Source organism: Odocoileus virginianus, chromosome 33 (genome assembly GCF_023699985.2).
Source record: "Odocoileus virginianus isolate 20LAN1187 ecotype Illinois chromosome 33, Ovbor_1.2, whole genome shotgun sequence".
Lineage (NCBI taxonomy): Eukaryota > Metazoa > Chordata > Mammalia > Artiodactyla > Cervidae > Odocoileus > Odocoileus virginianus.
The window spans coordinates 34,214,543-34,238,222 of record NC_069706.1 but is presented as its reverse complement, the minus strand read 5'-3'; the positions used below and the strand labels follow the sequence as shown (position 1 = coordinate 34,238,222).

The following is a 23,680-nucleotide window of genomic DNA, read 5'->3' as shown; positions in this document are numbered from 1 at the left end:
GCGGCAGCCCTGGAAGCCTGGCCTGAGGCCGGGGCTCTGGTTACCCTGCGTCTCCGAGAATCACCTAAGATCTCTCATTTCTTCCCTCGGAGGATATATCCTCAGGCAGCTGCCGTGCCCTTGCGACAGACACACTTAGCAGGCTGAGCAAATCCCCAGGCTCAAACGGACAGGCCGACCTCGGAGACTCCAGCCGCGAAAGCTGACCCGGCCCCCTTCACGAAGCCCAGGAGCCTGCGGGCGGGGACTGCGCCCCGCCGGTGGGGGAAGGCCCCCCCGAGGAAGAGGTCCAGGCTGGGGAGGGAAGAGGGCGGGGCCTGCGGCGGTTCTAGTCCGTGTCCCGGGCCTGGGACGGAAGTTGCAGAAGTACAATTAGTTTCAGTTTTGTTTCTCTTTCAGGAGCCCGGCAACAGCCGCATCAGGGCCTCCGAGGGGCGGGGCGGGGGGGTCCCCCAGCTCTGGGTCCTGGAGCCCAAGCTAGGTAAGGAGGGGGCTTGGGGGGCGGCTGGAGGGAGGGGTGGACTGGAGGGGGTGGGGGAAGGGAGCCGGCCGGAGGAAGAGGAAGGGAGGGGAGGGGGACGGAGACCCAGAGGGCGGGAGCCGAGGGGAGGCTCCTCTCTTCGGGGCCAGAGAGCTGAGGTCTCCTTGGGAAGACCCCCCCCTTCCCACTCTCTCAGCGCTGCCCACCACCCTCCCCCGGCCCCTACTTTCTGGAAGTTTGGGGAAAACGCCCCAAGTTTCTTTATCAAGTATTTCACTGGCCACTGTGCCGGATGCTGGGGGCATTCACAGACGGAGCCTCACGTGACTCCGACCCTCCAGAGGCTCCTCGGAAAGGAGGAGGCCTCCGGCAGCAAGACGGGCGGAGAGAAAAGGGCTGGGGGAGCCGGGGCTCGGACCCAGAGTCCGAGGAGCTGGAAGGAAAGAGCCTGGCAGCCCCTTCCCCTCGGCCTCCCCTCTGACTTCTCCAGAGCCCATTGCGGGGCAGTCGGGGCAGGAAGTGGGGGGGCCCCCAGTTCCTGTGATGGTGCTGCTGCTGCGGGGAGGTGGGGGGGGGGGGGGAGAGTGGTTCCAGGATGCAGGTGTACCCGACCCTGGGACTTGGGGCCCCAGCAGTTGAAGCCTGTTGTTCCGCCCCACCTGTCAGGAATCAAGGGGACTCTGCCCACCTGGACCCTCAGCTGTGTCCTCCCTGCCCCCCCACCCCAGCCCGGCAGCTCTCACCCAGCAGGGTGCCCAGGGCCTGTTCACACCAGACTCTCACCCCATGTGCCACAAGGCCTGTCAACAGCGGGGCGGGCAGGGAGGGGCACCCATCATTACCCCGTGGGCTCTCTAAGGCCCAGCCTTTTGGTCTCCAGATCTCACAGGGCCTGACACGCGCCAAGGCAGCCTTTACTTTTTCGCATTTCTGAATGTCTGTACGGAGGAGGGAGGCAGTTCTTTAGCTCCAGAGACGGCAAGAAAATTCCCAGCCATTCAGGTTAGACCCCAGACCTGGTGGGGCTCTTGAGTATGGGGGAGAGGTGGGAGGGCAGAGGGTGGCCACTTCAGGAGTGCCCTCTGACCTCTGACCTCGACCTCTTGCTTGCAGAATGGTTTCCCAGGGCTCCTCACCCTCCCTCCTGGAGGCCCTGAGCAGCGACTTCCTGGCCTGTAAAATCTGCCTGGAACAACTGCGGGTGCCCAAAACGCTGCCCTGCCTGCACACCTACTGCCAGGACTGCCTGGCACAGCTAGCCGAGGGCGGCCACCTCCGATGCCCCGAGTGCCGTGAGTCTGTGCCCGTGCCGCCCGCGGGCGTGGCCGCCTTCAAGACCAACTTCTTTGTCAACGGACTCCTGGATTTGGTGAAGGCCCGGGCCGGCGGCGACCTGCGGGCAGGGAAGCCGGCCTGTGCCCTATGCCCCCTGATGGGGGGCGCCAGCGCCGGGGGGCCAGCCACTGCCCGCTGCCTGGACTGTGCCGATGACCTGTGCCAGGCCTGTGCCGACGGGCACCGGTGCACCCGGCAGACCCACAGCCACCGAGTGGTGGACCTGGTGGGCTACAGGGCGGGGTGGTACGATGAGGAGGCCCGGGAGCGCCAGGCGGCCCAGTGCCCCCAGCACCCCGGGGAGGCCCTGCGCTTCCTGTGCCAGCCGTGCTCCCAGCTGCTGTGCCGAGAGTGTCGCCTGGACCCTCACCTGGACCACCCCTGCCTGCCCCTGGCTGAGGCTGTGCGCGCCCGGAGGCCAGGCCTCGAGGAGCTGCTGGCCGGCGTGGACAGCAACCTGGCCGAGCTGGAGGCCACCCGGCTGGCCGAAAAGGAAGCCTTGGCCCGGCTGCGGGAGCAGGCGGCCAAGGTAGTCATGCAGGTGGAGGAGGCGGCCGAGGGGGTCCTCAGGGCCCTCCTGGCCCAGAAGCAGGAGGTGCTTGGGCAGCTGCGGGCCCACGTAGAGGCTGCCGAGGAGGCTGCTCGGGAGCGGCTGGGGGAGCTGGAGGGCCGGGAGCAGGTGGCCAGGGAGGCGGCTGCCTTTGCCCGTCGGGTGCTCAGCCTGGGGCGCGAGGCTGAGATCCTCTCTCTGGAGGGGGCGATCGCCCAGCGGCTCCGGCAGCTGCAGGGCTGTCCCTGGGTGCCTGGGCCCGCTCCCTGCCAGCTGCCCCAGCTGGAACTGCATCCCGGGCTCCTGGACAAGAACTGCCACCTGCTGAGGCTCTCCTTTGAGGAGCAGCAGCTGCTGAAGGACAGCAGGAAGGATGGAGCCCGAAGCCCGGGAGGTGACGCAGCCCAGCCCCAGAGCAGGGATGGAGTGCAGACCCCAAATCAGGACAGAGCGCAGACACCCCAAGAAGATGAAGCCCAGCCCCTCAAGGCGGAGAGAGCTGAGACGCCCCAGGAAGATGGAGCCAAGACCCCCAAAGAGGGCAGAGCCCAGACACCCCAAGAAGATGGAGGAACCCAGGCCGCAAGGGGCGGCAGATCCAACAAGAAGAGGAAGTTCAAAGGCAGACTCAAGTCCGTCTCCCGGGAGCCCAGCCCCGCCCCCGGGCCAAACCTGGAGGGCTCCGGCCTCCTGCCCAGGCCCATCTTTTTCTGCAGCTTCCCCACGCGGATGCCGGGGGACAAGCGCGCCCCCCGGATCACTGGGCTCTGTCCCTTTGGCTCCCGGGAGATCCTGGTGGCCGATGAGCAGAACCGGGCCCTGAAGCGCTTCTCTCTCAATGGCGACTACAGGGGCGTGGTGCCCGTGCCCGAGGGCTGCTCCCCATGTAGCGTGGCTGCCCTGCAGGACGCCGTGGCCTTCTCAGCGGCCGCGCGGCTCTATCTCATCAACCACAACGGAGAGGTGCAGTGGCGCCGGGCGCTGAGCCTCTGCCAGGCCAGCCACGCCGTGGCTGCCATGCCGAGCGGGGACCGGGTGGCGGTCAGCGTGTCCGGCCACGTGGAGGTGTACAACATGGAAGGCAGCCTGGCCACGCGGTTCATCCCCGGGGGCAAGGCCAACCGGGGCCTGCGGGCACTGGTGTTCCTGACCACCAGCCCCCAGGGCCATTTTGTAGGGTCTGATTGGCAGCAGAATAGCTTGGTGGTCTGTGATGGGCTGGGTCAGGTGGTTGGGGAGTACCGAGGACCCGGCCTGCACGGCTGCCAGCCGGGCTCCGTATCCGTGGATAAGAAAGGCTACATCTTTCTGACCCTTCGCGAGGTCAACAAGGTAGTGATCCTCGATCCAAAGGGCGCACTGCTTGGCGACTTCCTGACGGCCTATCATGGCCTGGAAAAGCCCCGGGTGACCACCATGGTGGACGGCAGGTACCTGGTCGTGTCCCTCAGTAACGGGACCATCCATGTATTTCGGGTCCGCCCTCTTGACAGTTAAAGGGCTGGGACCGGGGAGGGACTGGGTGGTGGGGGGAAGGAAATGACGGGGGGAAGGCAGGCAGGGCCGCCCAGGACATGTGGCGGCCAAGGACATTTTCTCAGACGGCAGTGGTTGACAGCTTTTCACAATGTGAAGTGCCAAACCCGTCTGCAGTTGCAGGGATGGGGACCAAGCAGGGTTGGCATGACCATAATTCTCAGATGCAGAAGAGGAGGGGTTGGAGAGGTACTGGGCATTAACGCCTCTTGCTTTTGAATTGGGGGGAGTGACTGCCACTGCCGCTAGTATAGAGTCTAGGTTTCCAAGATATGTAAACTAGTTCTGATTTGCGTTCTTCTTCAAAACCATTCCTGATGGGGTGGCCCGGGGAGAGGCTTGGGGAGGTGGGTAGAGATTGTCCTTGGAGCCAAGAAGGGCTCAGGATATGTTGGTTATGTACTTTGCCGAAGAGAGCTGAGAACCCGTTCTTCAACTGGAAGGGGACAGGCTAGGTTAGCAGGGGCCTGAGGTTTTGAACCCGGCAGTCAATGAATGACATCTTTCACCACAGAGATGGAAGAGCTGAGGTCATTCATTGCCTTTAGCCACAGCCGGGAAATTGAGGCTCCTCCTCCAATAGTGGCATCCCCCAGTGAAGAATGAGGTGGGCTTCATGGGGGACCAAGTATAGACACTACCCCAGGGCAAAGGATGTTTACCTTAAAGCCCGTGAAGAGAATGTGCTGTTAGAAAACAGAACCTGGTAGGACTGGAGTTTAAAACACAGGGTTCCTAGTGTGAGAGAAGGGGACACCCTGGGGCTTACCCCAATCCTCACCTCCAAGCCATCCTGAGGTCACACCTCTGTAGAATATAAAGTCTCTTCTGTTTTGATGTCTTAATACTTCCTGGAGTTTGTTTTTAGCCCCTTCTTAGTTTTCCAGCACAATTCCTTTTGAGAAATTCTGGCTGAACTAAAGTGTTAAAGGCATTTGTTTGTATTGCTATTATGGGTGGGGAACACACCTAATCCTAGAGGCCAGGTGTGGAACTCAGGGGCCAAACCAGTTGGAAGACCTGAGAAGTCAGGAGTGGTGCTGAGATGGGTGGAGGAGTGGAAATCGCATGGAGGGATCATGTCAGAAGTGAGCCGTGACCACAGGCCCTTTGCATGGGCCGTGGCAGTGGTGGAATGGAGGTGGCCATGGTTAGCTAGGGGCTGTTGAGAGATGACCAAAGGGAATCTTAATGTAAGGATCATGGACCATGAGTGGTCATGGGAAGCAGAGAGATTTTGGACAAGTCCAGATGGAAAGTACAGGACTTTAGGTGGAGGGAAAAGAAAATATTTTTCTAGGGAGAGCATTGATTTGTTTCGTGAAGTGAAGGGGTAAATAATCAATGTCAAGTGTATGGATTCAGTTATAAAATTTTGAGATGTATGCACAGCAAATAATAATGACGATTAAAGGAAAAATCGATGAGGGGAGGAAATTACAGAGCGTTGATCTGAGAGCTGAGTCTCTAGGGTATACAGTGACTTAAAGAGATCTACTTGGTCAAAGGACCAAATAAGTTGGGTCCCCAGAAGGGAATCCACACGGGCCAGGACACATAAAATGAAAAATAAAATCAACCATTTGCATTCGTCAAAAAAATATTTTGAAGCTCTATCATGGGGAAATAGGCTCCTGGCATGATAAATGCTTCCTGGAGATCGGTTTGGCAGGACTTGACAGGAGTCAAAGAAATGATTGTAAGATGAAGTTACTTCACATTGGGGAATACATTCTGGGAAAAGAATTGAAAAAGGAAAAGAATTTGCAGATAGGTATTTGTGACCACGCTGTATGTAATAGTCACTGACAGGAAACAGCTCAGTTCTGGAAGGAATAGCCAAGTTGATTGTGGTCTAGCAGGACAATGAGTTACTGCCTTTATGACAACTATGAGAACTATTTAGACGAGTATGATGTTCTGTGATGCAATCATAAGCAAAAAAAAAAAAAAGCTTTTGGATTTCTGATCACATCATTATAGCAACAAGGTAAAAGCATGTCTGAATAGTTTACTGCGTGTGAAACAGGTGCAGAATGTGTAAATAGTGACAAGGGAGGTTGGGTTCTTTTTGAGTTATTTCATGTTGTTATTCATATATGCACATTTCTACTTCAGTTACTATTGTCCATTAAATAACACATATGCTTAACTACTTGCTGCAGAAAAATACACCTCTATAAATGATATTCAAGAATAACTCCTGGATTTGCAAATGAATGTCAGAATAAAGGAGACTGTTCTGGTGGGGGTAGGGGTAAGGCAGGAGCGAAGGGGAGAATCCCAGTGGGTCTGGACCCAGCAGGGAGGAAAGGCCAGCAGATCAGGGGTCTATTTGGTGACTGACCATGGAATCTTCCCTGGGAAGGTTTGCAGTAGTCAGGTGGTCCCCATGGATGATATGTCATTGTGGAGTGTCCAGAGGCAAGAGACGGTCTTATTGAGTTCACCAACTCATTCAGACCAACTGGAAACCGAATTGTGGTTCTACGGAACCGGGTGGTATAGGATGAGTTGCACAAGTGGGGAGACTGTGTCTGCCTTCTTTACATCCCTCTCTACAGAGTCAGCACAGTGACAGCTCCTAGTAGGTGCTCAGTAAACATCTGTGGAGTGAATTCATGTCTAGTAAACAGTGGGACCCACTAAGGTGTCCAAAAGCTTGGCTTGTGGGAAATCTCCAGTAGGGGGCACTGTGGACTCAGCCTATCCTAATCCTCCAGGAGTGTGACTCAGCTTTGAGTCACAAAAGAGATGAAATCGGGGTGTCCTGTTTATATGTCCTGGGGCGTTCTGGCCTCTAAGGGATAAATACCTTCAGGTTAGAACAGCAGTTTTGCAGAGCTGCATGGGAACCGCGTGCAGAGAGCTGGGCTGGTGGAATGGCTCCAGCCAGGAGGTGGGAATAGAGAACTTCAGAGGGGAAGTACCACCTGGATACAGGAAGAGAATCCCACAGAGGTTCTGAAGATGAAGCAGTTGTGGGGGACACCATGAGAGCCCTGGGAAGCCAGGCTTGGGGCGATTGACAGAAGTACTGCGTTTTCCCGGTGAGGGGCTCAATCGAGGTGGGAAGGCACACAGCAGTGGGGAAATGTGAAATGGATGGGAAGTATAGCATTGAGCATCATTTTGGAAGGAAAATCCCCAGCCTCCCAACTGTGACCTGGGAATCCTAACAAATCCTGATGCCGAAAGCACCACCCAGCACCGGGAGAAAGAGTTCTTTGTTTCAACTACAGATGTTAAGAAATCAGGAACATCATGAAATATATGACATCCCCCCATCCCACCCCCGCATTAGACTGTGACAGTTAGCTTGATCCATCATTCCTTTTCCTGTTTGGGACTTCCCAGATTGTGTACAAAAGGAGGATGCCATTTAGATAGAGAAAAAGGGAGAAGGGAACCTCGTTTGTATTTTTGTGCCTGCAAAAGGAAAATGAGTGAGGCAGCGGAGATCTGGGTTGAATGCTGGCTTCCCTTGTGGCTCAGCTGGTAAAGAATCCGCCCGCAATGCGGAAGACCTGGGTTCAATCCCTGGGTTGGGAAGATTCCCCTGGAGAAGGGAAAGGCTACCCACTCCAGTATTCTGGCCTGGAGAATTCCATGGCCTGTATAGCCCATGGGGTCGCAAAGAGATACAACTGAGCGACTTTCACTTTCACCTTCTTCCAACTAAACAACTGTGTGATATTGGTCGAGCTCCCTAACCTCTCTGGACCTGTTTCTACATCAGTAAAATACCCATCATAACATCCACCATGCCCACCTCACAGGGTTGTCGTGAGGACTGGCTGAGCGGCATGGAGAATTTTGTACACCCTAAAGCTCAAACTGGAGGTCTTGTTAGAAAAAATCTTAACCAACTTGTATTCATAGTACTGAGTTAATGCTTTTCTGTCAGGGTAAGCCTGAAAGGGGATGTGGTATGCATGTAATGTGAAGGAAAGGCTCGAGAATGTCTGGGTAGAGCTGTTATCTGCTTCTCTGTTGGAGGAGACTCTTCAGTTCTGCTTTCCAGCGTTTATTTGAAGAAGCCATTTGCTAAGTCTCAACAGTTACCACAGGTGCAGAAGAGACCAATGGCCAGCTTGCTGAGGCTCAAGTTCTGCTCCTAAAAGCCAGCTGAGAATCCGGCTATACTAACCTGTATACTAACAAGTAGAAGAAATGGCAAGAGTAGCCCAGTTTTGTTTTGTTTTGCTTTTGTAAGTTAGAGAAGATAACAATTTGGGAGGGAGTCGCTCTCCTTTTGCCATAGTCTTATTATTACTGTATCTATAAAGCCATTCATAGAATATTCTACAGAGATAATATTCCACTGGGGCCGATGTCCAAGAGAGAAGTCAGAAGTCTTCCAAGGAAGTTGATGAGGTTGGTGACCAGAGCTGGGCAGGGTGTGAAAAGTGTGTGCCAGTATCAAGGTATTTTGATCATCTCTCCCGAGCTTCCTTGGTGGCTCAGCGTTGAAGAGTTCGCTTCCTGGGTCAGGAACATTCCCCTGGAGAAGGCAACGGCAACCCACTCCAGTGTTCTTGCCCGGAGAATCCCATGGACAGAGGAGCCTGGTGGGCTCCAGTCCATGAGGCCTCAGGAGTCAAGACACAACTTAGTGACTAAACCCCCACCTAGACGGGTTAGCTGAGAACTGGAACCACCTGGAAGTTAAGTGGGCGGTTGGACGGGGGTGCAGAGTTCTGTCTGGGGGAGACAGTAGCCTTGGACTGATGGGGGCAGGGAGCTGCCAGAGACACTGCTCAAGAAGTCGTTCCCAACAGGAGAAAGAGCAAGTTCAGATGTAGGCTTAGAAAAACAGGCAACTTGACCCAAGGCAGCAGATCAAGCCAGCCCAACTGGTTCATGAATGTAGTTTAATGAATCCGAATGGGAACAGAAATAGATGAAGGGACCACACAGTGACTAGAAGAGTAGAGAGTGCTCAGCAGGGTCTGGCTGACCTCACCCGAAGCCCAGGGAAGGAATCGGGCCAGGCAGAGAAGGGCCGTAAAGGCAACTGGGAAGTAGTTTGGGGAGGCTTTGGAAGGCAATCTGACTTCTCTTCGGAGGGTGTTTTGAGCTGGTTGGGTTAGCAGCCAAGAGAAATGGGATTGAAAATAGAATTGGGGCCTCCATACCCTTGGTGTCGGCCCAGCAAATATTTCTTAGTTGCCACTGGCCTGAAGAAGCTATGTTGTAAACGCTTTCATTCCTTTGTGTTACTTTATACCTTTTTCCCACCCACCCCCCTTTTCTTAATAAATGCTTTTGAAAAATGTGAACCTTTTCTCAGATGGTTCATGCGTGTGGGGAACAATCAACACCCAGGTAGGGAAGGGAATCAGATACTTTGGCCCTCCCGGCTGTGACTGTGAGGATGCTACCCGGAGTCCTTGGAGACATTTCAGGCACAGGGTGATTGGCCCTGTCATCATCTGTGGTTCCCTGTCCTCGTCCTGGGCCACTCCTGCGTCTGTAGAACAGGGGGGCCCTCTGGGCAGAGGTCTGCATCTTCCAGGCTCACGTTCTGTGGGAGGGAGCCAGCAGGTGATCTGGCCCAGCAGGATCCCTGACGTTGTGTGTGAAGGAGGTGAGTGAGGGCGCAAGGCAGGGTGGCTGTGCACATCACTGGTCTCTGCTTGTTTTCTGGTTTGCGGGCTCCACCTGACCTGCTGCGTCTCTGACTCCAGGGTGGCCCCTGCAGGGCTGGGAGTATCCACCTACTGGCTAAACCTACCCCCTCTGACCTGCTCTCCAAAGTCCCTCCAGGAGTCCTTGAGACTCCCCTCTGAGTCCTGAGCAGGAAGAAGGAAGATCTCCGGTCCTTACTTCTTTTTTTTTTTTTTTTTAGTTCTACCACTATTGCTACCAACCCGTCTCCCTCCACCCTCGGGCACACATGCTCAGTCATGTAACCCCATGGACTGCAGCCCGCCAGGCTCCTCTGTCCGTGGACTTTTCCAGGCAAGAACACTGGAGTGGGTTGCCATTTCCTTCTCCTGGTCCTTACTTCTAATTCACTCCACCTCTGTCCTCCCCATCAAATGCAGGGGTCAAACAGCCGTTCCCGAGGGTCGCCTCCCTGAGCTTCACACCCACTGACTGCTGGAATGGAAGTGGTCACCACCAGCACTGTTAACAGACGCGGAACCCGAGACCTGGGAGGTTTGCTCACTAGAGGCAGATTTTGTTTCTGACCCCAAAGCTGCAGATTCGAGCAGCTCTGAATCCTAAGCCTGTGTCTGTTTCCTCGTTCATCGATGAGAGAGCTGAACGAAACGAGATCCGAGGTTCTTCCCTGAGCTAACAGGCCAGGACCCATCCCCAAACGGTCCAGAATCTAGACACAGAAAGGGAAGCTTGGCAGTGCCCCGGGCACCCCAACACCATCTTAATGCTCCTTGCCAGAGCACCCCCTACCCCAGATGGAGCAGGCATGACAAGTGATAAGAGAATGCTCTAAGTGGCCTGGTGGGGAGGCAGGAGGTGGGGATGAGGGCCCACCACTGCTGTGGTGACAGCCTGAACAAGAATTCTGCAATTCATCATCTAATGACTCAGCCTGGCTCTGGACCGGCGCCTCTGTGAACCCTGGGGAGGGTGACTCAGCAGCTGAGGGGGCCGGGCGCGGGAGCGCCTGCAGGTCCATGTGAGCGCTGAGTGTTGGGAGAACGGCTTGTTCTAGCTCCAAAGCCCCAAGGCGGAGCGTCTGCGCCTGTGGTCAGAAACACGCGGCCTAGGTCCCCAGCCATGCAGCTGAGCCTCCTTCCTCAAACCTGGGTCTCTCCTTGAAAGGTTGTTGCTGAATCACGCAAAGAAACCGGGGTTCTCGGCCTCTGGAGGAGAAGAATTCAATCTGGGGCCAGAGACGAGGCTGGATCGCTCAGAGCTTTTGTGTAATAAAGTTTTATTAAAGTATAAAGGAGATAGAGAAAGCTTCTGACATAGACAACAGAAGGGGGTAGAGAGAGTACCCTCTTGCTAGTGTTAGCAATGGAGTCATATACTCTCCAATGAATCCAAAGAATGTCTGGAGGTTGTAAAGACCTCACCAGACCTACTCCCATAATTTACATTTTAAGATAACAGAATTAGCCAGAAGGTTTAATCCAAAGACTGTCCTCAGGCAGGATACATTATTGTTTTATAATCCTAAAGACTGTAGAGGAAAAAAGTAAAAAGTTTGTCCCTTCTTCCTCCTTGAGTATTCCAGACCTCTCTCCTTGGGGACCCCTAGACTTCTTATCAACCTGCCTAGGAAATGACCCTCTCATCCTCTGCACTGGAGAAGTCACCGCCCCAGAGGCGGCAGGCCCGTGGCGTCTGCTCACGGCCGTGGGCCCGTCTGCGAGTGGCCAGGCCACAGACTCTGCAGGGTGGGGAAGCGGGGCCGTGTCACAGGCCAGGCACACAGCTGGACAGATGGTCACAGCATCTCTCTTCATCACTGAGGTCTGGGGAGCAGGGCTCCGGGGTCTTGTTTTTGCTTCCGGGTCAACTCAGAAAATGTCTCTTTCCCTTCAGAAAGGGTAGCGTCTATTTTCTCTGCTTTGAACCCTACATTAGGTACAGTCTCATTGGGAGAAAACAGCCAAAGCAAGGAGCCAGCGAACAGGCCCTGAAACCAGTGTAGAGGCTGGTGGTCCACGCGCAGGGTGGCTGCACTCAGACCGCTCGCTTCTCCCCTCCAGCACCCGCTTCCCTCCCATCTCTGGCCGCCGGGACCACTTTCTCACCTCGGTTATTCACACGCATCCTCACCTGCAAAACCCTTCAGGTCAAGAACTTCTGATTCACACTGAACCTTCCATAATCAGGTGTTCTGTAAATACTGGTGAGTGAAAACAGCAAATGAGTGAATTTGCGCTAAAACCTCATCCCTATCACTCACATCATTGGATCGAACTAGGGGAGGAGCTGGAAATGTTGCTGGGGCAGGCCTGGAGGCAAAAAGAATTTATCCCTTTTCCTTAGGAGGAAGCATGAGTAACAGTGAAATGATCACAAAAAAAAAAAAAGATCGTAATCTCACTCCTCTGTACTTTTTCTTTGTTTCATAGCACTTTGACCTCCCAACACACTGTTTCATAGGATTATTTACCCTGCTTATGGTTTATTGTTTTGTCTCATTCCCCAGTGTCTACCCCAGGTACAATGCAAGCCCTAGGATGGGGCATTTTGCCTGTTTTGTGCACTAACACATCCTATGCCTGTAGAATAGTGTGTGAGATGCAGTAGACTCTGATTGAATGAATGCACAAATGAATGAAGGTTATGTGTGAACATTTCCTCTGAGAGACAGGTCTCTCCATCCGCTCTGTATTTATTAATGTATATTAAAGTCCAGCAGGTACGTATTATTACCATGCTTGATTTCAAGATGGGGATGGTGAGGTTCAGTTCAGTTCAGTTCAGTTCAGTCGCTCAGCCGTGTCTGACTCTTTGTGACCCTATGAATCGCAGCACGCCAGGCCTCCCTGTCCATCACAAACTCCCGGAGTTTACTCAAACTCATGGCCATCGAGTTGGTAATGCCATCCAGCCACCTCATCCTCTGTCGTCCCCTTCTCCTGCCCCCAATCCCTCCCAGCATCAGGGTCTTTTCCAATGAGTCAACTCTTCGCATGAGGTGGCCAAAGTATTGGAGTTTCAGCTTTAGCATCAGTCCTTCCAATGAACACCCAGGACTGATCTCCTTTAGGATGGACTGGTTGGATCTCCTTGCAGTCCAAGGGACTCTCAAGAGTCTTCTCCAACACCACAGTTCAAAAGCATCAGTTTTTCGGCATTCAGCTTTCTTCACAGTCCAACTCTCACATCCATACATGACCACTAGAAAAACCATAGCCTTGACCAGACGGACCTTTGTCAGCAAAGTAATGTCTCTGCTTTCTAATATGCTATCTAAGTTGGTCATAACTTTCCTTCCAAGGAGTAAGTGTCTTTTATTTCATGGCTGCAGTCACCATCTGCAGTGATTTTGGAGCCCCCCAAAATAAAGTCTTCCCTCCTGCACCCACGCAGCAGCCGCTCCTTGGAGGTGGGGTAGCTCCTCTCAATGGTGAGGTTAGATTAGGTAAATGGGATCACCAGGAGCTGGTCAAGGAGCTGGGCAGAGGTCATTGCCAGCCACGGCTGGCCTGGGGCCAACTCCCTACTACTCCCTGGTGAGGTGAGGCACACGACGCCTTCCTGGGAGCCACATCTACTGCTGGCCAAAATCTTGGCTTTCTCTGCCCACCGAAGCCAAATGAAAAATATGGAGATGGGTTTGGAGGAAATAGAAAGGTGGTTTTAATTCTCAGCTGGCAGAGAGGGGAACCCAGAAGGCTCATATGCCTCAAGAACTGTGCCCACCTTTCATGAGGAGTCTGTGTGTATGTGTTGGTCGCTCAGTTGTGGCCAACTCTTTGCAACTCCACAGACTATAGCCCGACAGGCTCCTCTGTCCGTGAGATTCTCCAGGCAAGAATACTGGAGTGGCTTGTCATTCCCTTCTCCAGGGGATCTTCCCGACCCAGCGATCGAACCCTGGTCTCCTGCATTGCAGGCAGATTCTTTACCAGTTTGAGCTACAGGGAAGTCCTTTAGGCGAGGAGTCTAGGGTCTTATTTAAGATGAGGGCTCGCAGTTGGGGGTCAGTGAAGAGGACCAAAGGTGTTTGGATCTTGTCAACAAACAGTCATAGGCCGATGTCAGTAACCCAGTAATTGAGTCTGGCAGTTCCATGGCTCTGTGGCCTTCTTGCTGATGTGTAATTACAAGGGGAAGGATATTGTAAGGATAAACACCAGATACAGGATGCATTAGGCATAGAGTCAAAGGAAAATAGGTGCAAAGTGTAGCTCCTGCAGAGTTAGGGGGCAGAAAAGCAAACTCAGTTATAGACATGCTGATTTAGGAGCAGCTGAAGTATGGACTGTAGCCCGCCAGGTTGCTCTGTTCATGGGATTCTCCCAGCAAGATAGTGGAGTGGGTTGCCCTTTCCTTCTCCAGGAGCTCTTCCTGACTCAGGAATCGAACCTGGGTTTCCTGCATTGCAGGCAGATTCTTTACCGTCGGAGCTACTAGGGAAGTCCAAGGTAAAAAAAAACAAAAAACAGCTGGCCCCCACCGCCGGCACCCCACAGACCACGTGGGAGGCTCCCAGGCCCAAGCCCAGGGCAGGCAGAACTCCCCAGGTCACTTGTCTGTGGGAGCTGAGCTGGAACCTAGGGAGGGGCCTACACAACCCTGGGCATGAGGGCTCCAGGCACTGTCTCCTTCACAGGCCGGCCCTGCCGGGCTCAGGCAGAGGGAGCCAGGCTCCTCTGTTCCCTTCTCAGCTCCTATGCCTCTGTGGTTCCCTTCCAGAAAAAGTCTTTTATAGCTGAAAAGAAGCTCTACTCTGGGGCAAAGGTATCTCTTGGAGGGGTGCGATGGTGTCATGTGGGAAGTTAGTGGAAAGGGAGATAGAAAGTAAAACATCTCCCAGGAGAGATGGACTGGGGTGTGGTTCCCAGGAAGGCATTGCAAGCATCATCGCCCCCAGGGAAAGTGCTAGGAGTTGGCCCCAGGCCAGCCACTGGCTCCTGTGTGATCCCGGGAGAAGAGAACAGAGACCAGAGAACACCAGCGGCAGGGGAAAGGCTGCCGAGACTTGAAAACACGCGCATCCACGTTCAGGGAGACCCTGCGCCATTGGTCTCCTCCATTGGAGGCCTGGGGGAGGCAGCGGGAGGGGAAGGGAAGGAATCTGAGATGTCTGAGCATCAGCTGTAGTCCATCGGGGGAGATGGAAGCTGGATTGGGGTTTGTCAGGGAGAATCTGTGCCCAGATGTTGAGAAGCAGTGCCACGCCCCGCGTGTGGGTTTGTGCCTGTGGCCGGGCCCGCCGGGCATCTATGTGGGTTTGTTTAGGTGAGGTGTATGCCTGCTCTCTGGTGTGGGGGACTTGCTGTCAGGGTGTTCCTGGGAAGGGCATCCTGCCAACTTTTGCCTCATTAGAGAATCAAGCCTGGAATTTCCCTGAAGCTCATTTCCTACCACTTAATCCTTAGCACAGGATCACAGGGGCCAAGTCTGTCCCCCACACGAGGGCAGATTCTGGGAGTAGGCGAGCAGCAGAGCCCTCCAGGAGTGCCCCCACGTCCCGTCCACCTCTCCACCCCGAGGCCCCTCTCCTAACACACGGTCACAGGTGCCTTCCCTCCTGGCTTCTTCCTCCTTCTCCTGAAAGAATGGGAGTCAAGGCCAGGAGATCCCCATTTAAGCCCAGCTCCACCGCTGGCTAAGCAGGTGACCTCGGCAGAGGCTCCTTCCCCTCTCTGAACCGCCGCCCCCCATCTGTAAGATGGATGCGGGACAACAGCAGAAGGGCTCTCAGGTGAACAAGCAAGATGAAGAACGTATAAAAATAATTAAAATAGATGACCAACAAGGACCTACTGCATAGCACAGGGAATCCTGCTGAATAGTCTGTAACAACCTAAATGGGAAAATCTGAAAAAGAATAGATACATGTATAACCAAATCACTTTGCTGCACACTTGGGACTGATGCAACATTGTTAAACAGCTAGGCTCCAATATAAAATATTAATAAGCAATTTTTAAAAATAAAAAAGATGAAGGATGTAAACGCACTCAGACAGTGCCTGGCACAATCCTTTTAGAGACAAAACACCCCTTGCACCCATCACTCAGGCCACTTATGCAGCGGGTATTTATTGGGCCCTGCCTCTAAGTAACCAGTGAAAACAGCAAGTGCAAAAATGTCTGGGAATGGGATTTCCCTGGAGGTCCAGTGGCTAAGACTCTGCATTTCCAGTGCAGGAGGCCCAGGGTTCGATCCCTGATTGGGGAACTAGATCTCACATGCCGAAACTAAAGATTCCGCATGCCACAACTAAGACCTGGTGCAGCCAAATAAATTAATTGAAAAAAAAATGTCCAGGGAAGGCATGACCAGGGGGAAGGTAACCTGTCATCTAGACACAGTGGCTTTAACACGGTGCTTCATCACAGCCCAGCACCTGCTTCTTGGCTATATGTGTGCACTCTGGATCAGCTAATCTCAGGTGCCTGCAATGCAGGAGACCTGGGTTTGATCCCTGGGTCAGGAAGATCCCCTGGAGAAGGAAATGGCAACCCACCCCAGTATTCAAGATTGGAGAATCCCACGGACAGAAGAGCCTGACAGGCTACAGTCCAAGGGATTGCCAAGAGTCAGACATGACCGAGGAACTAACACTTTCACTTTCAACATAAAGTGGACGCACAAAGAATAGCTTACAGACCCCACATTCTGGCTTGGACATCCCCAGGTACGTGGACTCATCTCTCCCGGGAGCCTCAGAATGTGGCTTTAGCGTGGAAGCAGAAGAAAGCCGGGGTGCCAGATGATCTTAATGGCTAGATGACAGTCTGGGGCATCCTCGCCACCTCTGGACACACCCGTCCTGGGTCCTGGCCACTGCAGTTGTGGGAAAGTGAAAAGTGAAAGTGTAAGTTGCTCAGTCGTGTCCGACTCTTTCCAACCCCATGGACTGTAGCCCACCAGGCTCCTCTGTCTATGGGATTCTCTAGGCAGGAACACTGGAGTGTGTTGCCATTCCCTTCTCCAGGGGATCTTCCTGACCCAGGGATCAAACCCAGGTCTCCGTCACTGCAGGCAGATTCTTTACATTCTGAGCCACCAGGAAGCAGTCTATGGGATGCGACACCAATTCTCCTGCATGGCCTGGAGAACTGGCACCAAGCTGGGTCTCCTTGGATCTGCCTTTATGAAGAGAAGGAACTTTCCCCTCGTCTTGGCATCTTCCTTTGAGCAGAAGACTGTGTACTTACCTCGCTTAAATGCAATCACAACCTTATCTGCTCCTCTGAGGTTTCACCCAGGTCTCCTTAATTGGATTTGGGATATTCACAGACAGACAGTCTCCTAGGTAATTTCTACAGAGGGCTAATGTCCTCTCCTAAACTGAGTTTCTTCCTAATTGAATTCTCAGAAGGCGATGTTAACTTTAAGGTACTTGGCCGTCTGGCCCAAGTCCCGCCCACATGGGGCAGTATCAGAGGACACAGGCAGAAAGTTTACACCCAAACAGTTCCTACCTCTAAATGATATACAAGACGGTAGGGAAAACAAAGCAAACTCATGTGAATAATCCAGTGCCAAGTGAGTGTGTGGTTGTGTGCGTTGTACGAGGGATCCAGTTCAAAGGAGAGATAGCCCAGGGTGGCCCGGAGGAGGCTGGAAGGCTTTGGGGAAGAAGCAGAAGCTGAGGCATCTGGGGAGTCTCTGTGGACAGCTGACTTTCGTAAGAAAAGCAGGGGAGGTGGAACATTCCAGAGGCAAGAAATGGGTGGGAAAAATGGAAATCAGATGGTCTAGATGGAAAGGGGACAGATGTGGCCGATTCAGATCCTGGCTCCCAAGACAAACGCCTTCCCGGCTCCCTCTCTCACTCCCACCACTCTGGGTCCTCTTCCCCATCCTTGAGCTGGGCTTGCTGAGAGTGTCAGGGAGGCTGGGGGCAGGGGAGCCCTGGCTGAGGCCTGTCTCCTCCACCCTCCCCAACATACACAAACGCACGTGTGTCCAGACGCAGCAGAACCAACGGTCTGCCGGACAGGAAAGCCCTGTCAGAGGGCAGGGAACCTCCACCCCAGGCCCCGAGGGACAGCCCTGGGCCGTCCACCTGCTGCACAACTCACCACCTGATTCAGCCCGGAAACCAGCCCCCACCCCATCCCCTCACCCCCGGTGCTAGACACAACACGACCTCTTCGCCTCACCTACCAGCCCCTTGGGATTCTCAGAAGTAGTAGCAGGGAGTTCCCGAGTCAGGGGCTTTCCATCTGGCTCCCACCTCCACCCCCATTTCCCTGAGTAAGCTACCAGCACACGGAAGATGGAGTCTGGCATGCCATTTCTGGAAAGAGGGAAGGCTGGAGGAGAAAACCCCTCGGAGCCCCACTCTGTTGGTTCAACTTTACATCCAGACATTGACACACCCAGAACAGAACGGTTTCTAAAGCAGGAACTCAGAGGAACTTCCCTAGTGGTATAGTGATTAAGAATCCCCCTTCCAATGCAGGAAAAGCAAGTTTGATCCCTGGTTGGGGAACTAAGCTCCCACACGCCTCGGGGGCAACTAAGCTCAGAAAAGAAGCCAGTGAGCCACAATGAACAAGTCAGAAAAAATAAATAAATAAAATGGGAGCTCAGAATGAGAAGGGATGCCCCTTAATTTCCTGCTGTCCCCTCTGAAGGAGCTAGACCTGGCTCCCCCGCTTCCCCAGACCGCCCGGTCCTTAGAGCTGGCCCGTGTGGAGCCGAGGACTCAGGAGGAGGGCAAGGTCTCTGCCCGCAGGGCCCCCAAGACTCCTGCTGACCCTGGCATGCCCGAGGCTGTCTGGGTCTGGGGCCAGCCTCGCAGAGTGGTGAGCTGGCAGGCCAGGCTGCATCCTGGGGAAGAGGGAATGGGCCCCAGGGAGCCGGTTGTCGGTCTGGACTGTGAATAATGAAGGCCTCATCAGCACCCCAGAGCCTAGGGGCAGAAGCTCCCAGCATAGGGACTGACTAAGAGAGCAGGTCTGGGCGGGTGGGCAGGGATCAATCGGCGAGGCTGTCAGGCTACACACACACACACACACACACACACACACGCATGCACTCTTGAGCAAATCTCCTGGCCTTCTGTTTGGGGTCCTTCTACCCAAATCACTCTCTACTTCTCCAGGCTGTCATACTCCCCCACACCCCTCGGCCCAATCCTAGAGGCTGGGGACCTGGACTTCGCCTCACCTGGCCCAGGCCTTGGCTGCCTGCCTGGTTTCATGTGTCACTCAAGAGGCATTTGGCCCAACCCTCTTTGGCCCTTATCTTTAGAAATGCCCGTCTTTCTCTAGAAATGGGCCCTGGGTCCCTCCAGGGCTAAGCCATATCTCCAGCTCCAGCACTTTTATATTCTCCCCGTGAGCAGAAAACACAATGAAAGCATCTCTCCAAGAATGCCAGCAGAAGATAATTATGATAATGGCCTTCAGTCTTTATATCTGAAGCACCTTCTGGCATCTCCAGCCCTGAACTAACTTCTCATCTCCTCTGTCCCTTCTCCACCCAGTTCAGGGTCGAACCGGAAGTGCAAGGTAGCAGAAAACCAGTTCAGACTGCTCACGGAGCAACTGGCTCACAGTTCAGCACACCCAGCCTCCTCCCCAGCCCACCGCCAGAGGCTGCAGCTCCCTGTCACCAGGGGACCCAGCCTCCAGGCCTTGCGGAACACTGACCGCCTGTCAGGTAGACTCATTCGAGTGTGATAAAAGGAGTCTCTGCCTCCAACAGCCACCCCAGGGCATCGGGGGCCTAACATTTCATGTCATAGGCTCATCGGGTCTAAAGGTCCTAGTCACAATTTCAGAAGCATCCAAAGAGCTGAAAAAACAAAACAAAGTCCAGTATCCCAGGATTCCAGTTCAAGATTCCAATAATCAGGGTTGAGTCTGGGTCTCAGGACTTTTCAGAAGCTCCTGGGTGGGTCTAAGGTGAAGTAGGGAGTGAGAACTGCTGGATCAAGGCACAGAATGTCATAATTCCAAAGCAAGTGTGACTCAGAAGGGTTTAAAATGATGAATCCTTAAGACCTGAGTGGGAATCAGTTCCTTGCTTGGTAGCAGATCTGAAGGGAAAGAGGGGATGAGACCAGGATCGGAAGAGTTCTAAAGGAAAGAGTCAAGGGTGATGAATTGGCATTGACATATATACACAGTTGATACTGTGTATAAAAGAGATAATGAGACCCCACTATATAGCCCAGGGAATTCTACTCTGTGCTTTTGGGGGACCTAAGTGGGAAGGAGATCCAAAAAAAAGGAGGGATATATGTATATGTATGGCTGATTCACTCTGCTGTACAGAGAAACTAACATAACACGGTAAAGCAACTGTCCTCCAGTAAAATTTTGAATATAAATACCCCCCCCCAAAAAAAGAATTAAGGGCAATGGGAAGGTGGCTGTGTGATGCACAGTGAGGGAAGGGCCTGGTCCCACTCTGGGTTGGGAGGTTTGGGGGACAGGCATGCAGGGGGACAGCTAGGGGGACATGTGAGGCACTGAAAAATAGGATGGAGGCTAGTTTAGAGTTGAGGGCTCTGGGGCCAGCTCCTCTCTTTAGCTGAGTGACCTCAAGCAAGAAATTCAACTCATCTTTGTGTCAATTTCTTCATCTGTAGGATGCAGACAGCGTCATTCCCCGACTCTGAGCTGTAGGAGAATGAACGAAGGTGATGAGAGTCAGAGCCTGGTATGGGACTTCCCTGGTGGTCCAGGGGATAAGACTGCGAGCTTCCAATACAGAAGGCATAGGCTTGATCCCTGGCCAGGGAACTAAGAACCCACATGCTGCATGGTATGACCAAAACAAAAACCAGAGCCTGGCAGACAGCAACCATTCAGCATATGTCAGCCCGTAGTCTGGGGAAGAGAGCACCTCCTAAAACCCTAACGAAAAGGCACACAGACCCCAACACTTTAGGAAGGAATTAATTTGCAGATCAGAAGCCTCCTCAACACACTCATGGGGCAATCACAAACCCAGGCTGCTGGGCACGAGTCTTCAAAGACTCAGCATCCATCCTTCATCCAGGCTTGCCCACACGGGCCTCTGGGGTGCTAGGGGCCCTGCAGTCCTGCTGGGGTGCTCCTTTCTGTCCTTTCCATATGTCGGCTTCTTCTCTGGTTCCGGGATTTGCCTCATTCTTGCTCTTTCTAAATGCCAGTCAGGTCTGGGTCCTGAAATAGGAAGGAACTTGCCCCTCTGGTATCACACACAGTTGAGGTTTCAGTAAGGGGGACCCCTTCCAGGGTCCAAGGAGGGCTCTTGTCTAACACTCAGAAATTAATTGTCCAAGGAGACACACGTGTTGACAAAGCAAGAAACTTCACTGGGAAGGGGCACCTGGGTGGACAGCAGGGTGGTCAGGGAACCCAGGAGAACTGGCCTTCCATGTCGCTCACAGTCTTGGGTTTTATGGTGATAGGATTAGTTTCAAGGCTGTCTCTGGCCAACCATTCTGACTCAGGGCTCTTCCTGGTGGCGCATGTATCACTCAAGCAAGATGGATTCCACTGAAGAGGATTCTGGGAGGTGAAGGACACAGGACATCTCCTTTTGACCTTTCCCAATCTCTTCTGGTTGGTAGTGGCTGGTTAATTCCATGTTCCTCACCGGGACCTCCTGTCATAAAATAACTCACACAAATGGTTACTGTGATGTCTGGCCAGGGTGGGTGGTTTCAATCAGCGTACTTCCCCTAACAGTGGGGGACTCTGGGCTGGCCTCCACCCTGACCTGGTTATGACCTCATCCCTCCCCAGTGAAGCTCCTGCAGGTTCCAGCTTCTGCAAATCCTACCTTAGGATCAAGAATTGTCTTACTTGATTTCCAGCAGCCACCTGGCCATTTGGGGGCTGTGGCTGTCCCCGTATAGGTGGGCTTCTCTACTAGACGCTCCTTTGGTTCTCCTGGGATCCTCCTGACCTTGGCAGGAGACCCTGTATCCCCACCCTGGGGAGCACATCTGCCTAAAGCCAGAAAAGGAAGCAGGGACCATTTCTCCCAGTGGCTCCAAAGCAGGACCAGACCTCTGGCCTTCTAGTCCAGTGCCCACACCTGGAAGACAATTCACACCGGGTTTTCCCCAGAGTTGTTTACCTGATTGGGGCAGGAAAGCCCAGTCCCTTCCCTTGCCCCCTTGCCCCTGGAAGGTGACTCTGTCCCCTGCGCATTGTTTTCTTTCCGGTGGAATTTCTGCTCTTGAGGACTCAGTGTTTTGCGTCCCTCCTGCCGCCGCCATTCCTCACATCCTGGTTTCCTCCTGTCCAGACAGGACTGGCTACCGGCCAGGACTTTGGCCATTCGTGGAGAGGACAGCAGCCGAGGATGCAAAGGGTGGAGGCAGGAAGTGGGAAGCTCTTTGGTCAGAACCTCAGGCCTCTTCTGTGGGGCCTGCAGTGTGTATCCCATGGGTGGTGCGTCCACTGTGGGTGGCGTGTTCCCCATGGGTGGGGCATCCACTGTGGGTGGCATCTCCCCCATGGGTAGCATGTCTGCTGTGGGGGTGGCCTGTTCACCATGGGCAGTGTGTCCACGGTGGGTGGCCAGTCCATGGGAGGACCAGCCCTCTCCACTGTAGTGGGCAGTGAAGCCCAAGGAGCAAGCCTGGAATGTCCACACAGATGCGAACAGACCCTACAATCTTGGACTTCCCACTCCTAATTTAGTTCCTCCCTGGATTGAGTACAAGACCCCCTGTCTCCAAGGAAGGCAGGGAGCCCAGAGAGTCAGGCTAAGCTGAGGCTAATCTCCAAGGTGGTCTCAGAATATGGCATAAAGGGTGAAGGTGGGGGTGGGGTGGGGAGCAGGCAGTTGCCCAGCTTGTGCCAACTCCTCTGCCCACGGCACTTCTTGTGAGGTTGTGCAAGGTGGGGAGGTGGGGAAGGTGTGTGTGGAGGGGGATACCTCACTCACACCTCCCCTCTGCTGACCTAGGCCCTAGCCCACAGGCCAGTTCCAGGAAAGAGCCCAGGTCTGATTCCTGAATGTCAAATGCATCCCAGGTCAACCTGGCCTTCCAGCCATGAAGCAGAGGGGCCCCAGAGCCTTTGTCAGGTCTAGGCCACCTCATATCTGCCACCTCCCCTCACTCCAGCAGCCCAGCCCCTCTCCCCAGGCAGAGCTGCCTTGTGAATAACAGTTACTCGTTAGCCTGCATCAGCCTTTACTCACAGGGCCCTGTTAGTTCCTGACACAGATGGGAGTTGGGGGCATAGCAAGCATACCTCCCCACCTCCCACACAACCCCCCACTGCTAGGGACTCAGGAGTAAGCCGTGTTATAATTCTGGGTCCTGGTAATAGGAGAGACAGCAAGCATTGCCAGCTCTGAGCATCTGCTTTAGATAAAATTTCTTAACTCAGTAAAGATGCCTTTTTGGAGTATCTGCGGGAAGCCTGGTCCTACCCTGCTGGTGCCAGACATGGGCTTTCCTTGTCCCAGAGGCCCGGCACCACCTGCTGAGTTTCAGGGCTTCTTCCCTGAAGACCTGATTAGCTAATCTCTTCTATCACAGGGGTCCTGATCTCTACCCCTAGGAAATCAAGGGGCTCGAGAAAAGACACACACACATTTTTTAAAGTTAGCTGAAGCCTACTGATTTGCTTTCTTCCTAAGGATAGATACAGTTGGCCTTTTCATTTACACCATCTTTTGAAAGTCTAATAAGATAGTTATGAAAGTGGATCATTTCCCCCTTTTTGCAGAAGAGAAAAGTAAGATTCTGGAGAGTAAAAGAAGTTGCCCAGCCAGCTGAGATAGGAGGGGAGTTTGAAGGGGAGAGTGGATACATGTGTGTGTATGGCTGAGTCCCTCTGCTGTCCACTTGGAACTATCACATCATTGTTAATCGGCTATAGACCCAATACAGGGGCTTCCCCGTGACACAAGTGGTAAAGAACTCACCTGCCAATGCAGGAGATTGTAAGAGATGTGGGGTCGATCCCTGCATCAGGAAGATCCCCTGGAGGAGGGCATGGCAGCCCACTCCAGTATTCTTCCTGGAGAATCCCATGGACAGAGGAGCCTGAAGAGTTGCAGTCCATAGGGTCGCAAAGAGTCAGACACAGCTGAAGCAACTTAGCAAGCACACCCCAATACAAAATAAAAAGGTTAAAAGCAAAAAAAAAAAGAAGTTGACCAGAGTCTCCTGCTTTTCCTCAGGCCACGTCTGCCTC

At 53.6% G+C, this 23,680-nt stretch overlaps 1 protein-coding gene across 2 annotated transcripts; it reads left to right on the top strand.

Annotated features, from left to right (window-relative positions):
• The first annotated feature begins 323 nt into the window (after window positions 1-323).
• TRIM56 (tripartite motif containing 56) lies at window positions 324-6,054 on the top strand. 2 transcript variants are annotated; one of them, XM_020876049.2, is made up of 3 exons: window positions 324-481; window positions 1,362-1,483; window positions 1,595-6,054. In XM_020876049.2, exon 3 carries the CDS (start codon window positions 1,596-1,598, stop codon window positions 3,861-3,863), a length of 2,268 nt encoding a protein of 755 aa, XP_020731708.2. In that variant the 5' UTR covers window positions 324-481; window positions 1,362-1,483; window position 1,595; the 3' UTR covers window positions 3,864-6,054. The 2 variants fall into 2 exon arrangements, with proteins under 2 accessions (XP_020731708.2, XP_070316389.1); XM_070460288.1 differs by lacking the exon at window positions 1,362-1,483.
• Window positions 6,055-23,680: the final 17,626 nt, after the last annotated feature.

Bases quoted from the DNA above. Each gene is read 5' to 3' on its own strand.
- TRIM56 (XM_070460288.1), top strand. From the start codon at position 1,596: ATGGTTTCCCAGGGCTCCTCACCCTCCCTCCTGGAGGCCCTGAGCAGC.